This window comes from Carcharhinus amblyrhynchos, chromosome 9 (genome assembly GCF_965287045.1).
Source record: "Carcharhinus amblyrhynchos chromosome 9, sCarAmb.v2.hapA, whole genome shotgun sequence".
Taxonomy (NCBI): Eukaryota; Metazoa; Chordata; class Chondrichthyes; order Carcharhiniformes; family Carcharhinidae; genus Carcharhinus; species Carcharhinus amblyrhynchos.
In genome coordinates this window covers 2153626-2168696 of record NC_137332.1, presented here as the reverse complement: position 1 = coordinate 2168696, position 15071 = coordinate 2153626, and the positions used below count along the sequence as shown (strand labels likewise).

Here is a 15071-nt window from a genome sequence, read left to right as displayed (position 1 = left end):
AACAGGTACAGAATCACTCAAACGCAATTAAGAAAACAATCAATTATGGACTAATTAATGATGTGGAGATGCCGGTATTGGACTGGGGTGGACAATACCCAATTATAGCTCAACAGGTTTGTTTGATATCACAAGGTTTTGGAGCATTTCTCCTTAGTCAGGCTGAATGGCCTGCTCCAGTTCCTGCGTTCTGGTGAACATACCTATGTGGTACTGTGCAACTCTCTGGATGGAGAATGGTTGGAAATGGGGAAATAAGGAGACAGAATTGGTGTTAGGTACTCGGAGATAGACAACACTGTAAATGTCACAGCTATGAAGGTAGGGGATTGGGGGGGTGGTGGTGGTGGGTGGGTGGAGGGGAAGCCTTGTCCAGACAGAATAAAGTATAGAGTGTCCTAAATAAAATTGCAGACAGGGTGCAATGATTGCACCATCATCACTTAGGTCGATCGACACACCTCAACTCTGCGAGGGTCAGGCTGCATTGGGATATGTTGGACTGGGCCCCATCACAAGGGAAAGTTTGCGCTGGGCCTCATCACTCGGGAATATTTGAGCCAGGCCTCATCATTAGGGTAAAGTTGAACCTGGTCCCATCACTGGGCAAAGGTCAGACAAGGCTCCATTGCGAGGAAAAGTTTGGGCCAGGCCACATCACTAGAGAAAGGAGATGTGATTTCTGGTACCATTTTGTTCAATTCTGTTGAAGATATTTTCTTTGTTTCTCCTGTTTGAAAGCAGATGGATGAAGGAAGGAGGTGAGAGTGGAGATTACATCCAGAACTGACCTAAGCAAACGTTGTGGTGGTCCAGCTGTGCTGAAGGGTTTCGATGGTAGCCCAGTCGGCATAGCTGGCAGTGTCGGCCTCTAGTGTTGTGTTTACAGTTCACACAAACGGCGGTGCTGAGCAGATCGAGGTAACTGCACCGGTTCGAGTGGCCGAAACATTGGCAGTCTTGCAAGGAAAAGACAGAGAGTGTAGACGGGATGAAGATGGGAAGCAGACTGGGAATGGATCACATGCTGCAGGAATGAGAGGTGAGGAGAAAATGGCTGCAGTGGGAAGGAGGAAATATCGAGGGATTAGCACTGAGGCGAGAGCATCCGATTCCAGTTTCATTACCCAGCCATTCAATCAGCAGATGATAATGGATGATCCCAATCCCAGGTTTCTAGATTCCTGTGTCGGCCTTTTACAGTACGGACAAATTAGACAGTTTTCAGGTTTGGCACAGTGGGTAACGTTCTCACCTCTGAGTCAGAACATCGAGAATTCTGCTCCCACTCTAGAGACTTGAGCGAGAAATTTAAACACACAGGCTCAGAGCATAATGACGGAGCGCGGCACTGTCAGAGGGTCAGAACTGAGGGAGTGCTGTATTGTCTGAGGGTCAGTACTGAGGGAGTGCCGCACTGTCAGATGGACAGGACTGAGGGAGTGCTGCACTGTCAGAGGGTCAGTACTGAGGGAGTGTCGCACTGTCAGAGGGTCAGTATTGAGGGGGTGCTGAACTGTCAGAGGGTCAGTACTGAGGGTGTGCCGCACTGTCAGAGGGTCAGTGCTGAGGGAGTGCGGCACTGTCAGAGGGTCAGTGCTGAGGGAGTGCGGCACTGTCAGAGGGTCAATACTGAGGGAGCGCGGCACTGTCAAAGGGTCAGTACTGAGGGAGTGCCGCACTGTCAGATAGACAGGACTGAAGGGTTGCAGCACTGTCAGAAGGTCAGTACTGAGGGAGTGCCGCACTGTCAGAGGGTCAGTATTGAGGGGGTGCTGCACTGTCAGAGGGTCAGTACTGAGGGAGCGCGGCACTGTCAGAGGATCAGTACTGAGGGAGTGCTGCACTGTCAGAGGGTCAGTGCTGAGGGAGTGCCGCACTGTCAGAGGGTCAGTGCTGAGGGAGTGCAGCACTGTCAGAGGGTCAGTGCTGAGGGAGTGCCGCACTGTCAGAGGGTCAGTGCTGAGGGAGTGCCGCACTGTCAGAGGCTCAGTACTGAGGGAGTGCTGCACTGTCAGAGGGTCAGTGCTGAGGGAGTGCTGCACTGTCAGAGGGTCAGTGCTGAGGGAGTGCTGTAATTTGCTGCTCCCTGTTTTACAGTCCCATTCTTTGTCATCTCCTACCTTGCTTTGTCTTCTCACCCTCTCGTGCTGAGATAGTTTGCTGAGTTTGACCCCGGACTGAGTCAGCTGTAATGTATCAGGAAGAATCAGCAATTACTAATCCAGCTAGCGACTATTTCCCCACATTTCTCCTGTGTTCACACACACTGTGTGCAGACTGACCATCACAAGAGAGTCCAGGAGATCAGCAGCGGTATTTCTATCTCCTTTTCACCATCAATGAGACAAAAACTGACACTGAGAGATGGAGGAGATATTCAGAAAGGAGGTCAAATCCTTTTTTAGTGAGGGGATTTACAGGAGAATCTTAAAGGACAGAGGAAGGTACAGGGGATGTGGGAGAGAATTCCAGAGTTTAGGGCCAGGCAGCTGACATCCCGTTCCTCAAATGTTCCTGTTGCAAAATCACAAACCATTTCAGTCCAAAAAGGTATGGGTCACTCTCGGTCAGTACAGGAATTACGGTCACTCTCAGTCAGTGCAGGAGTTATGGCCACTCTTGGTCAATTCGGGGAGTTATGGTCACTCTTGGTCAGTTTGTGAGTTATGGTCACTCTCAGTCAGAGCAGGAGTTACAATCATTCTTGGTTAAATTGTGAGTTATAGTCACTCTTGGTCAGTGCAGGCATTATGATCACTCTTGGACAGTTTGTGAGTTACGGTCACTCTCAGTCAATGCAGGAGTTACAGTCAGTCTTGGTCAGTTTGAGAGTTATAGTTACTCCCGGTCAATTTGTGAGTTATGGTCACTCTTGGTCAGTTCAGGGAGGTACGGTCACTCTCCGTCAGTATGTGAGTTATGGTCACTCTCGATCAGTTTGGAAGTTATGGTCAGTCTCGGTCAGAGTATTGAGTTATGATCACTCTTGGTCAGTTCTGAGAGTTATGGGCACTCTCATTCAGTGTGTGAATTATTGTCATTCTTGGTTAGTATGTGAGTTATGGTCACTCTTGGTCAGTTTGGGAAGTTATGGTCATACTCGGTCAGTTTGTGAGTTATGGTCACTCTTGAACAGTTTGGAATCTATGGTCACTCTCGGTCATTTTGAGGAGTAATGGTCACTCTGGGTCAGTTAGGGGAGTTATGGTCACTCAGTCATTTTGGGAGCAAGGACACTCTTGGTCAGTTTGGGAGTTACGGTCACTCTGGATCAGTTTGGAAGTTACGATCACTCTTGGTCAGTTGGGGAGTTATGGTCACTCTTGGTCAGTTTGGGAGTTAACATTGCAGAAATGGCAATTTGGCCATCCAGTCTGCACCGACAATATCTAAAGTCGCGCGAATCCCATTTTGCTGCACTTAACCCATATCCTTGGATGTTATAATTTTTCAAATGTTCATCCAAATATTTTTAAAAGTTTGTAGGGTTTCTGACCTCCACTACCTTTCCAGGCAGCGCATTCCAGATTCCCACTACCCTCTGAGTGAAAAAGTTATTTCTCAAAGCCCCTCTGAATCTCCTGCCTCTGATCTAAAAATGTGCCTCTCGTCCTTAGCCCCTCAATCAAGGGGAATAGCTGCTCCTGACTCACCATGTCCAAACCCCTCATAATCTTATACACCGTTATTGTCACTCTCAGTTAGTTTAGGAGTTATGGTTACTCTCCTTCAGTGTGTGAATTACAGTCACTCTTGGTCAGTTTGGGAATTATGGTCACTCTCTGTCTGATTGGAAGTTATGGTCACTCTCAACCAGTTTGGAAGTTACAGTCGCTCTCGGTCAGTGTGTGAGCTATGGTCACTCTTGGTCAGTTGGGGATTTATGGTCACTCTTGGTCAGTTTGGAAGTTAGTTGCTCTCTGTCAGTGTGTGAGTTACGGTCACTGTTGCCAGTTGGATATGGATTTGGGGAGGTCAATGTGTGGATAGATTGGGATGAATTGGGCAGCATGCAAAGGGTTAATAAACAGGGATGAATTGATGTAAAATCTGGGGTTAAAGGTGAGCAGATTGAGACCCGAGTTACTCACCCAGATCCCATTCCTGTATCTGGGGTATCAAGATTACAACAGGATCCCACTTATTCTGGTCTCAGCCTTTTCACAGACATTCCCTTCACTTCCCACTGAATGTTTTCCGTGAGACCCAGTTCAGAAGCTTTTTCCTTTCAGTGAAAATGTGAATTATCAATAATATCAATTCTTTGCTTCATATCTGCTGCTTTGTTTGACTAGATTCTACTCGACTCCAGAGTAAATCAAACCCCATATCCTGTTCACAACTATACCAGTTCACACTCACTCCCTATTCACAACAATATCAGTTTACACTTACTCTGTTTTCACAATTACACCAGTTTACACTCACTCCCTATTTACTATACTGGTTAACAATCACTGTGTTCACAACTATACCAGTTCACAATCACTCAGTATTCACAACTATATCAGTTCACATTTACTCCCTTGTTAACACTACACATTTTCACACTTTCTGTTCACACTTATACCTGTTCCACACTCACTCCCTGTTCACTCCTACACCTGTTCACCCTTAGAACAAAGATCAAAGAAAATTGGCCCTTCGGCCCTCCAAACCTGCACTGACCATGCTGCCCGACTGAACTAAAATCCCCTACCCTTCCAGGGACCATATCCCTCTATTCACGTCCTATTCATGTACTTGTCAAGACACACCTTAAAAGTCACTATTATTTCTGCTTCCACGACCTCCACCTGCTGCGAGTTCCAGGCAACCACCGTCCTCTGTATAAAAACCTTGCCTTGTACGTCTCCTTTAAACCTTGCCCCTCACACCTTAAACCTGTGCCCCCTCGTAATTGACTCTTTCACCCTGGGAAAAAGTTGACTATCCACTCAATCCATGCATCTGATAATCTTGTAGACTTCTACCAGGTCGCCCCTCAACCCCTGTCATTCCAGTGAGAACAAACCAAGTTTCTCCAACCTCTCCTCATAGCTCATGCCCCCCATACCAGACAACATCCTGGTAAATATTTCCTGTACCCTCTCCAAAGCCTCTGCATCCTTCTGGTAGTGTGGTGACCAGAATTGAACACTGCATTCCAAGTGTGGACTAACCAAGGTTCTATAAAGCTGCAACATGACCTGCCAGTTTTTAAACTCAAAACTCCCTGTTCACGCTCACTCCCTTTTCACTTTTGGAAATATAAAGGTAGGTGACAGAAGTGTTAGCGAGGGATCACTTTGGGACCAGTGATCATAATTCCATTAGTTTTAAGATAGCTATGATGAATGAGAGGTCTGGCCCAAAAGTTAAAATTCTAAAAGGGAAGTGTTTATCTGGAGTAAGAGGAATTATGAAGCCATCAAGCAGGAAATTAGAGGCATAAGTTGGAAGGAGGTTTTCTCAGGGAAATGTACAGAAGTAATGTAGCAGATTTTCAAGGAATATTTGTCTGGAGTTCTGCACGACAATGTTCCGATGAGATAGGGAAGTTTTGGTAGGTTACAGGAACCGTGGTGCTCGAAAGCTGTAATGAATTTAGTCAAGAAGAAAAGAAAAGCGTACAAGAGGTTTAGGGAGCTAGGTAATGTTAGGGATCTAGAGGAATATACGACTTGTAGGAAGGAACTTAAGAAGGAAATTAGGAGAGCCAGAAGGGGTCATGAGAAGGCCTTGGCAGGTAAGATCAAGGAAAACCCCAGGGCATTCTACAAGTATGTGAAGAGCAAAAGGATGAGATGTAAAGGAATAGGACCTATCAAATGTGATGGTGGGAAAGTTTGTATAGAAATGGTAGAAATAGCAGAGGTACTCAGTGAATACTTTACTTCAGTATTCACAGTGGAAAAGGATCTTGGTGGTTATAGTGCAGACTTGCAGCGGACTGAAAAGCTTGAGGATGAAGAAAGAGGATGTATTGGAGCTTTTGAAAAGCATCAAGCTGGATAAGTCGCCAGGACCGGATGAGATGTACCCCAGATTACTGTGGCAGGCAAGAGAAAAGATTGCAGAGCCTCTGCCGATGATCTTTGCGTCATCAACTTTGCGTCAAAGGACTTTGTTCTTTGTTCTATCAATGGAGACATGAGAGGTTCTGGAGGATTGGAGGATTGCGGATGTGCTTCCTCTATTCAAGAAAGGGAGAAGAGATAGCCCAGGAAATTATCAACCGGTGAGTCTAAACTCAGTGGTTGGTAAGTTGATGGAGAAGATCCTGAGAATTTATGAATATTTGGAGAGGTATAGTATGATCAAAAATAGTCAGCACGGCTTTGTCAAGGGCAGATCGTGCCTTACGAGCATGCTTGAGTTTTTTGAAGATGTAACTAAACACATTGACGAAGGAAGAGCAGTAGATGTGGTTTATATGGACTTCAGCAAGGCGTTTGATAAGGTCCCTCATGCACGGCTTTTTGAGAAAGTGAGAGGGCATGGGATCCAAGGGGACATTGCTTTATGGATCCAGAACCGGCTTGCCCACAGAAGGCAAAGAGTGGTTGTAGATGGGTCTTTTTCTGCATGGAGGTCAGTCACCAGTGGAGTGCCCCAGGGTTCTGTTCTGCGACCCTTGCTCTTTGTGATTTTTATAAATGACTTGGATGAAGAAGTGGAGAGATGGGTTGGTAAGTTTGCTGATGACCCAAAGGTTGGTGGTGTTGTGGATAGTTTGGAGGGATGTCAGAAGTTGCAAGAGACATAGATAGGATGCAAGCCTGGGTGGAGAAATAGCAGATGGACTTCAACCCAGATAAGTATGTGGTGGTTCATTTTGGCAGGTCAAGTAGGATGACGGAATATAATATTAAGGGTAAGACTCTTAGCAGTGTGGAAGATCAGAAGGATCTTGGGGTCCGGATTCATAGGATGCTCAAATCAGCTTCGCAGGTAGAGGATGTGGTTAAGAAGGCGTATGGTGTACTGGCCTTCATCAATCGAGGAATTGAGTTTAGGAGTTGGGAGATAATGCTGCAGCTGTATAAGACCCTGGTCAGACGCCACTTGGAGTACTGTGCTCAGTTCTGGTTGCCTCATTACAGGAAGGATGTGGAAGCCATAGAAAGTGTGCAGAGGAGATTTACAAGGATATTGCCTGGATTAGGTGGCATACCTTATGAGGATAGGTTGAGAGAGCTTGGTCTTTTCTCCTTAGAGAGACGAAGGATGAGAGGTGACCTGATAGAGGTGTATAAGATGATGAGATGTATAGATCGGGTGGCTTCTCAGAGGCTTTTTCCCAGGGCTGAAATGGCTGCCACAAGAGGACACAGGTTTAAGGTGCTGGGGAGTAGGTACAGAGGAGATGTCAGGGGTAAATTTTTCACTCAGAGGGTGGTGAGTGCGTGGAATCGGCTGCCGGCAGTGGTGGTGGAGGCGGATTTGATAGGGTCTTTTAAAAGATTTTTGAATAAGTACATGGGACTTAGTAAGATAGAAGGTTATAGTAAGCCTAGTAGATAGAAACATTTTCAGCGCAACTTGTGGGCTGAAAGGCCTGTTTGTGCTGTAGTTTTTCTATGTTCTATGTTCTAAATTGGGGCAAGGCCAATTTTGATGGTATTGGGAGGGAACCTTCGAAGGTTAGAAACATAGAAACATAGAAAAACTACAGCACAAACAGGCCCTTCGGTCCACAAGTTGCGCCGAACACGTCCCTACCTACTAGGCATACCTATAACCCTCCATCTTACTAAGTTTCATGTACTTATCCAAAAGTGTCTTAGAAGACCCTATCGAATCTGCCTCCACCATTACCACCGGCAGCTGATTCCATGCACCCACCACCCTCTGAGTGAAAAACTTACCCCTGACATCTCCTCTGTACCTACTCCCCAGCACCCTAAACCTGTGTCCTCTTGTGGCAACCATTTCAGCCCTGGGAAAAAGCTTCTGAGAATCCACTCGATCAATACCTCTCATCATCTTATACACCTCTATCAGGTCAACCTTCATCCTTCCTCTATCCAAGGAGAAAAGACTGAGCTCACTCAACCTATCCTCATAAGGCATGCCACCCAATCCAGGCAATATCCTTGTAAAGCTCTTTTGCACCCTTTCTATGGCTTCCACATACTTCCTGTAATGAGGCGACCAGAACTCAGCACAGTATTCCAAGTGGGGCCTGACCAGGGTCTTATACAGCTGCAGCATTATCTCCCAACTCCTAAACTCAATTCCTTGATTGATGAAGGCCAGTATACCATACACCTTCTTAACCACAGCCTCAACCTGCAAAGCTGCTTTGAGCATCCTATGAACCTGGACCCCAAGATCCTTCTGATCTTCCACACTGCTAAGAGTCTTACCCTTAATATTATAATCTGTCATCATATTTGACCTGCCAAAATGAACCACCACACACTTATCTGGGTTGAAGTCCTTCTGCCACTTTTCCACCCAGGCTTGCATCCTATCAATGTCTCGTTGCAACTTCTGACATCTCTCCACACTATCCACAACATCTCCAACCTTTGTGTCATCAGCAAACTTGCGAACCCATTTCTCCAGTCCCTCATCCAGGTCATTTATAAAAATCACAAAGAGCAAGGGTCCCAGGACAGGTCCCTGGGGCACTCCACTGGTGACTGACCTCCATGCAGAAAAAGACCCATCTACAACCACTCTTTGCCTTCTGTGGGCAAGGCAGTTCTGAATCCACAGAGCCCTTGGATCATTGTTAATTGGGGGAGTCTGTGGGAAGGCAAAGAGATGTCTCGTAAGTGGGAGGCTTTCAAAAATGTGTTGACCAGAGTTCGGAGTAAGCACCCCTCTTAGGGTGAAGGGCAAGGCTGGCAGAAGTAGGAAACCCTGGATGACTCAGGATTATTGAGGCCCTGGTCAAGAAGAAAAAGGAGGCACACGACATGCATAGGTAACTGGGATCAAGTGGATTCCTTGAAGATTATAGAGGGTGTAGGAGTAGAGTTAAAAGAGAAATCAGGAAAGCAAAAGGGGGACACGAGATAGCTTTGGCAGATAAGGCAAAGGAGAATTCAAAAAGCTTCTACAAATACATAAAGGGTAAAAGAATAAATACAGAGAGAGAAGGGCCTCTTAAGGATCAACAAGGTCATCTATGCACAGATCCACAAGAGATGGGTGAGATCCTATGAATATTTCTTATCAGTATTCATTATTGAGAAAGGCATGGATGTTAGGGAACTTGGGGAAATAAATATTGATGTCTTGAGGAGTGTACATATTACAGAGAAGGAGGTGCTGGAAGTCTTAAAGCACATCAAGATAGATAAATCCCTGGGATTTGTTGAAGTGTACCCCAGGACATTGTGGGAGGCTAGGGAGTAAATTGCGGGTCCCCTAGCAGAGATATTTGAATCATCGATAGTCACAGGTGAGTGAGGTGGCTGAAATTGGAGGGTGGCAAATGTTGTGCCTTTGTTTAAAAAATGCTGCAGAGAAAAGCCTGGGAACTACAGGCCAGTGAGCTTCACATCTATAGTGGGTAAGTTGTTAGGAGGTATTCTGAGAGACAGAATCTAAGGCATTTAGAGGCACGAGGACTGATTAAGGACAGTCAGCATGGCTTTGTGAGTAGAAAATCATGTCTCACATTTGAGTTTTTGAAGGGGTAACCAAGAAGATAGATGAGGGCAGTGCAGTTGATGTTGTCTACATGGACTTTAGCAAGGCCTTTGACAAGGTAGCACATGGTAGGTTGCTGCATAAAGTTAAATCTCACGCGATCCAGAGTGCGGTAGCCAAAATGGATACAAAATTGGTTTGATGAGAGAAGACAGAGGGTGGTTGTAGAGGGTTGTTTTTCAAATTGGAGGCCTGTGACCAGCTGGTGTGCCGCAGGGACCAGTGCTGGGTCCACAGTTATCTATTATTTATATTAATAATTTGGATGAGAATTTCAGGAGTATGGTGTCACAGTGGACAGTGAAGAAAGATATCTAGGATTGCAATGGGATCTCGATCAATTGGACCTGTGGACTGATGAATGGCAGATGGAGTTTAATTTAGATAGATGTAAGGTGATGCATTTTGGTCGATCGAACCAGGACAGGACTTAATGGTAATGGTAGGGCTTGGGGAGAGTTATAGAACAAAGATATCTAGGGATATAGGTTCATGGTTCCTTGAAAGTAGAGTCACAGGTGGACAGAGTGGTGAAGAAGGCATTCAACATGTTTGGTTTCATTGGTCAGAACATTGATTACAGGGTTTAACATTTTTTTGAAATTGTACAAGACATTGGTAAGGCCACACCTGGAAAACTGTGTACAGTTCTGATCACTCTCTTATAGAAAGGATATTATTAAACTAGAAAAAGTGCAGAAAAGATTTACCAGGATGCTGCTGGGACTTGATGGTTTGAGTTATAAGGACAGGCTGGATAGACTGGGACTTTTTTCTCTAGAGCGTGGGAGGTTGAGGGGTGATCTTATAGAGGTCTATAAAATAACGACGGGCGTAGATCAGCTATCTATATCTTTTCCCAAAGGTAGGGAAGTCTAAAACTAGAGGGCATAGGTTTAAGGTGAGAGGGGAGAGATACAAAAGCGTTCAGAGAGGCAATTTTTTTGCACAAAGGGTGGTGAGTGTCTGGAGCAAGTTGCCAGAGGTAGGAGTAGAGGCAAGTACAATTTTTGTCTTTTCAAAAGTGTTTGGACAGTTAAATGGGTAAGATAAGTATAGAGAGATATGGGCCGAATGCAGGCAATTGGGAGCTAGCTTAGTGGTTAAAAAAAGGAGTGGCATGGACAAGTTGGGCTGAAGGGCCTGTTTCCATGCTGTAAACCTCTACGACTCTTTAACATTCTTACATCTGTTCACTCTTACTCCCTGTTCACACTCACTCCCTGTTCACTTGTACACCTGTTCACACTCACTCGCTGTTCACCCCTACACCTGTTCACACTCACTCCCTGTTCACACTCACTCCCTGTTCACCCCTAAACCTGTTCACACTCTCTCCCTGTTCACTCCTGCACCTGTATACATGTAATGCCAGAGGTTTGAGGTGATCATCTCAATACAGGAATGGATTCTGGGTCAGCAGGTCACAGGTCAGAGATCGTTGGTTTTACTTACGGCCACTCGTGTTGGTGTCAGGATGGCCTGGAGAGGGAAACAGAAACACAAAGAGTTCGAGAGACATCTGATTAACAATCTTTATTTTTAAACACAGTGATGCAAGCAAACAGAAAGAGATCCACCAGATTCAAACTCAAAAATCTCATCAGATATGAACTTGCTGCAGCCTTGGAGAGGTTCCAGCAGCTCAGGGTCAGATGGAGTAGGGCCCATTAAGGCCAAGGGAGCAATCAGTGCGTGAAGTCGGAGGACATTGAGTAGGGGGTGAAATGAGAAATTCCTGTCTGTCTTCACTCAGGGGAAGGAGGATATAGGTATAGAATTCAGGGAGAAGGACTGTGAGGTTCTGGAACAATTTGACATAGGGAGTGAGAAGATAATGGAAGTTTAGGCAGATTAAAAATGGACTGTGGATGAGTTGAGTCTCAGACTGCTGTGGGAGGCAAAGGAGAAAATTACAGGGACTCTGATCCAAAGTTTTAATTCCTCTGTGGCCACAGGGAAGGTGCCAGTAGATTGGAGGATGGCTAAAGTACTATTGAAGAACGTGGGAGAGAGAATCCAGGGAATCACAGCCCAGTGGGAATCACACATCAGTGACAGGGAAACTATTTCAAAATGAATCTCCCACACTCTGTGCACTGCACAGCCCCCAGCGCGAATCACAAGAAAAATCCAGGGGCAGGGCCAACTCCCATTGGAGAGGCCAGCAGCATAGCGCTGAGTGGGCCACTGCACACGAACTGGTCTGTCAGTGCTGAGATCAGCGCATATGCATTGGTCACACACTGCCTGCCTTTCCAGTCACTGGCTAACTCTGCAATCGCCCCCTACAGCCTGACTGCTGATCTCCTGAACACACCTGGGACAGCTTGACAACCCCCCCGCCCCCAGCATGCCTCAAATGCCCCCCCCACCCCGTAGCACCAAACATGCAATCTCCACCTCCAATCCCTCTCCTCTTCAACAGCAACCCCAACCCAACCACCCCCCAACTCCCTGCAGTCTCAACATCTCCCCTCTTTCAGCCTTCACTGCCCCCCAGTAAGCTCACTTCCCCACCTGACAAAGATGGCCAGCACCAATTGCTGGCCTCCTTCCCTTCGTCACTCAGCCAACTACAGAGTGGCAGTGGAACCTCCCTCATCCCTGCTGCACGCTCCTAGAGGCTCTGCCCCACCATCAAACCTTACCCTCCATGAGGCCCTGCCATCTTGGCATTGCCCAATGCCCGATGGGCAGTGCCAAGGTGCCACATGGACATTGGCACTTTGCCCTGTGGGCAGTGCCAGGCAGCCCAGGCTACCACTGCCATGGTGGCAATGCCCAGGGGACACTTCCCTCCCGGTGCCCAACACTCTGGGGGGGGCCTTGACGGCTCCCTTCATTCCAAAGGGGTCAGGCCACCAGCTCCCTGCAAGCGGGGAGCTTTACTAAACCCCGCCAGTGGGCACCACTCCTGACAGGAGACAGGTGCTAGTTGGTCTGGACATTTCAGTCCCAGGCCCGCTAATTGGAGTTAAATTGTATGCAAATTAGAATTTGCATGAATTATTCAGTTATAAGAAATAAGAAATAGGAGCAGGAGTAGGCCATCTGGCCCCTCGAGCCTGCCCCGCCATTCAATAAGATCATGGCTGATCTGTCGTGGCTCAGTTCCACTTTCCCGCCCTCTCCCCATAACCCTTAATCCCCTCTCTTATCAAAAACCCATCAACCCGCGTCTTAAAAATATTTAGCGAGGCAGCCTCCGCTACTTCAACGGGCAGAGAATTCCAGAGATTCACCACCCTTTGAGTGAAGAAGTTCTTCCTCAACTCCGTTCTAAACCGCCCCCCCTTTATCTTGAGGCTGTGCCCTCTAGTCCCACCGTCCTTTCTGAGCGGGAAGAGTCTCTCCACCTCTATCCTATCCATCCCATTCATCATCTTATACGTCTCAATGAGATCTCCCCTCATTCTTCTAAACTCTAACGAGTACAAGCCTAGTTTATTCAGCCTCTCCTCATAGCTCAACCCCCTCAAGATTTCTGACACTGAGCTAATGGTGCTGGAAATCCGGCTGCCGGAGAATCGTGAGGCCGTGTGACCCAATGGAGAGCCCACGAAAAAATCTCTGTTCGAGTCTCCTGGCCCTCTGTGACAAAAGCAGCGCAGCGGGATGAAGAATCACCCCCTGCCAATCTCCACTTGGAAAGGTGAGATTTGATCAGGAATAGTCAGCATGGCTTTCTCAGAGAGAGGATATGATGGAGGTCATGCCTAACAAATTTGTTTGAATGTTTTGAAGAGGTGATCAGGTGTGTAGATGAGGGAGAATGCACTTGATGCAGTTTATATGGATTTCCGTGAAGTTTTTGACAATGATCCACATGGGAACTTATAAAGAAGGTTGAAGCACATGGGATCCAGCGTAAGTTGGCAGGTTGGATCCAAACTGGCTTACTGGTAGGAGACCAGTAGGGGGTGGACAGTAAGAGGTGGTTGGTAGAAGGCTGTTTGTGTGACTTGGGGCCGGTGTCTGGTGGCGTACCACAGGGATCAATACTAAATCACTTATTGTTTGTGATGTATATAAATGATATAGGTGAGAATGTTGTAGGTGGGGAAGTGAGGACAGGGGGATGATAAGTACGTTTGCAGATGACACAAAAGTTGGTGAGGTAATTAATAGTGAGGAAGAAGGTATTAGATTGCAGGAAGATATAGATGGGTTGGTCAATAGGGTAGATCAGTGGCAGTTGGAATTTAACCCGGAAAAGGTGATGCACTTTGGAATGAGTGATAAGACAAGGGAGTATTCAGTGAATGGCAGGACTCTGGGAAGCTCAGAGGAACAGAGGGATCGCGGAATGCTTGTCCACAGATCCCTGAAGGTGACAGGCTGGGTGAATAGGGTAATTTAGGAGACATTTGGGACATTTGCTTTTATTAGTCATGGCATTGGTTCTAAAAACAAGAAGGTTATGTTGGATTTGTACAGAGCGTTAGTTAGGCCACAGCTGGAGTACTGTAAATAGTTCTGGTTACCTCACCAGAGGAAGAATATGATTGGTTGGAGAGGGTGCAGAAGAGATTCATCAGGCTATTGCCTGGGATGGAGCATTTAAGCTATGAAGAGAGTTTGGACAGGCTTGGATTGTTTTCTTTAGCTCAGAGAAAGCTGAGGGGTGACATGATTGTAGTTTACAAGATTATGAGGGGTATGGATAGGGTAAGTAGAGAGCAACTGTTCCCCTTGGTTGAAGGAGCATACTTTGAAGGTGAGTGACAGGAGGTTTAAAGGAGATTTATAGAACATAGAACATAGAACATTACAGCGCAGAACAGGCCCTTCGGCCCACGATGTTGCGCCGACCAATTAAAAAGCAATGACCTTCTAACCTAAACCAATCCCTTTCCATCCATAAACCTATCCACGGATCTCTTAAACGCCCCCAAACTGGGCGCATTTACAACTGCAGCAGGCAGGGCATTCCAATCCCTCACCACCCATTTGACGAAGATCTTTTCACCAGAGACTGGTGGGAGATTGCATGCACTGCCTGGGAGAGTAGTAGAGGTGGGAAACCTCATACCTGTAAAAAGTACAGATGAGCACTTGAAATCATATAACATTCAAGAGTATGGGCCAAGTTCTGCAAAATAGGATCAATGTAATTTAGAGTAGTTTTGTCAGTGCAGACTTGAATGGGCCAAAGAACCTCTTCTGTATTCTATGATTCTATGGATGAGAGGCAGGAAAATACTCACATCATGTGATTATGTAACTAATGTTAATTACCTTCCCACCATATGTGATCAGTGTGTGAGGATATTCCCATTCCGTGTGATTAGTGTGTGAGGATATTGCCATTCTGTGTGGTTAGCATGTGAGGATATTCCTATTCTGTGTGATTAGTGTGTGAGGATGTTCCCACTCTATGTGATGAGTGTGTGTGTTCACTGGGTTAATAGATAAGG

At 46.4% G+C, this 15071-nt stretch overlaps 1 protein-coding gene across 4 annotated transcripts in view; it reads right to left on the bottom strand.

The window, feature by feature from the left end:
- The window catches only part of LOC145347545 (netrin-G1-like), a 306935-nt gene that overhangs the window by 17118 nt on the left and 274746 nt on the right, over positions 1-15071 (bottom strand). For 3 of the 4 annotated variants that reach the window (XM_080195069.1, XM_080195068.1, XM_080195070.1), the window contains exons 5-6: positions 11107-11133; positions 792-959 (exon numbers count right to left, since the gene is read on the bottom strand). In XM_080195069.1, the coding sequence (XP_080051195.1) occupies positions 792-959; positions 11107-11133 (195 nt within the window). Of the gene's footprint in view, positions 1-791; positions 960-2123; positions 2190-11106; positions 11134-15071 lie in introns of all 4 variants that reach the window. The other variant, XM_080195071.1, reaches the window with a different exon arrangement.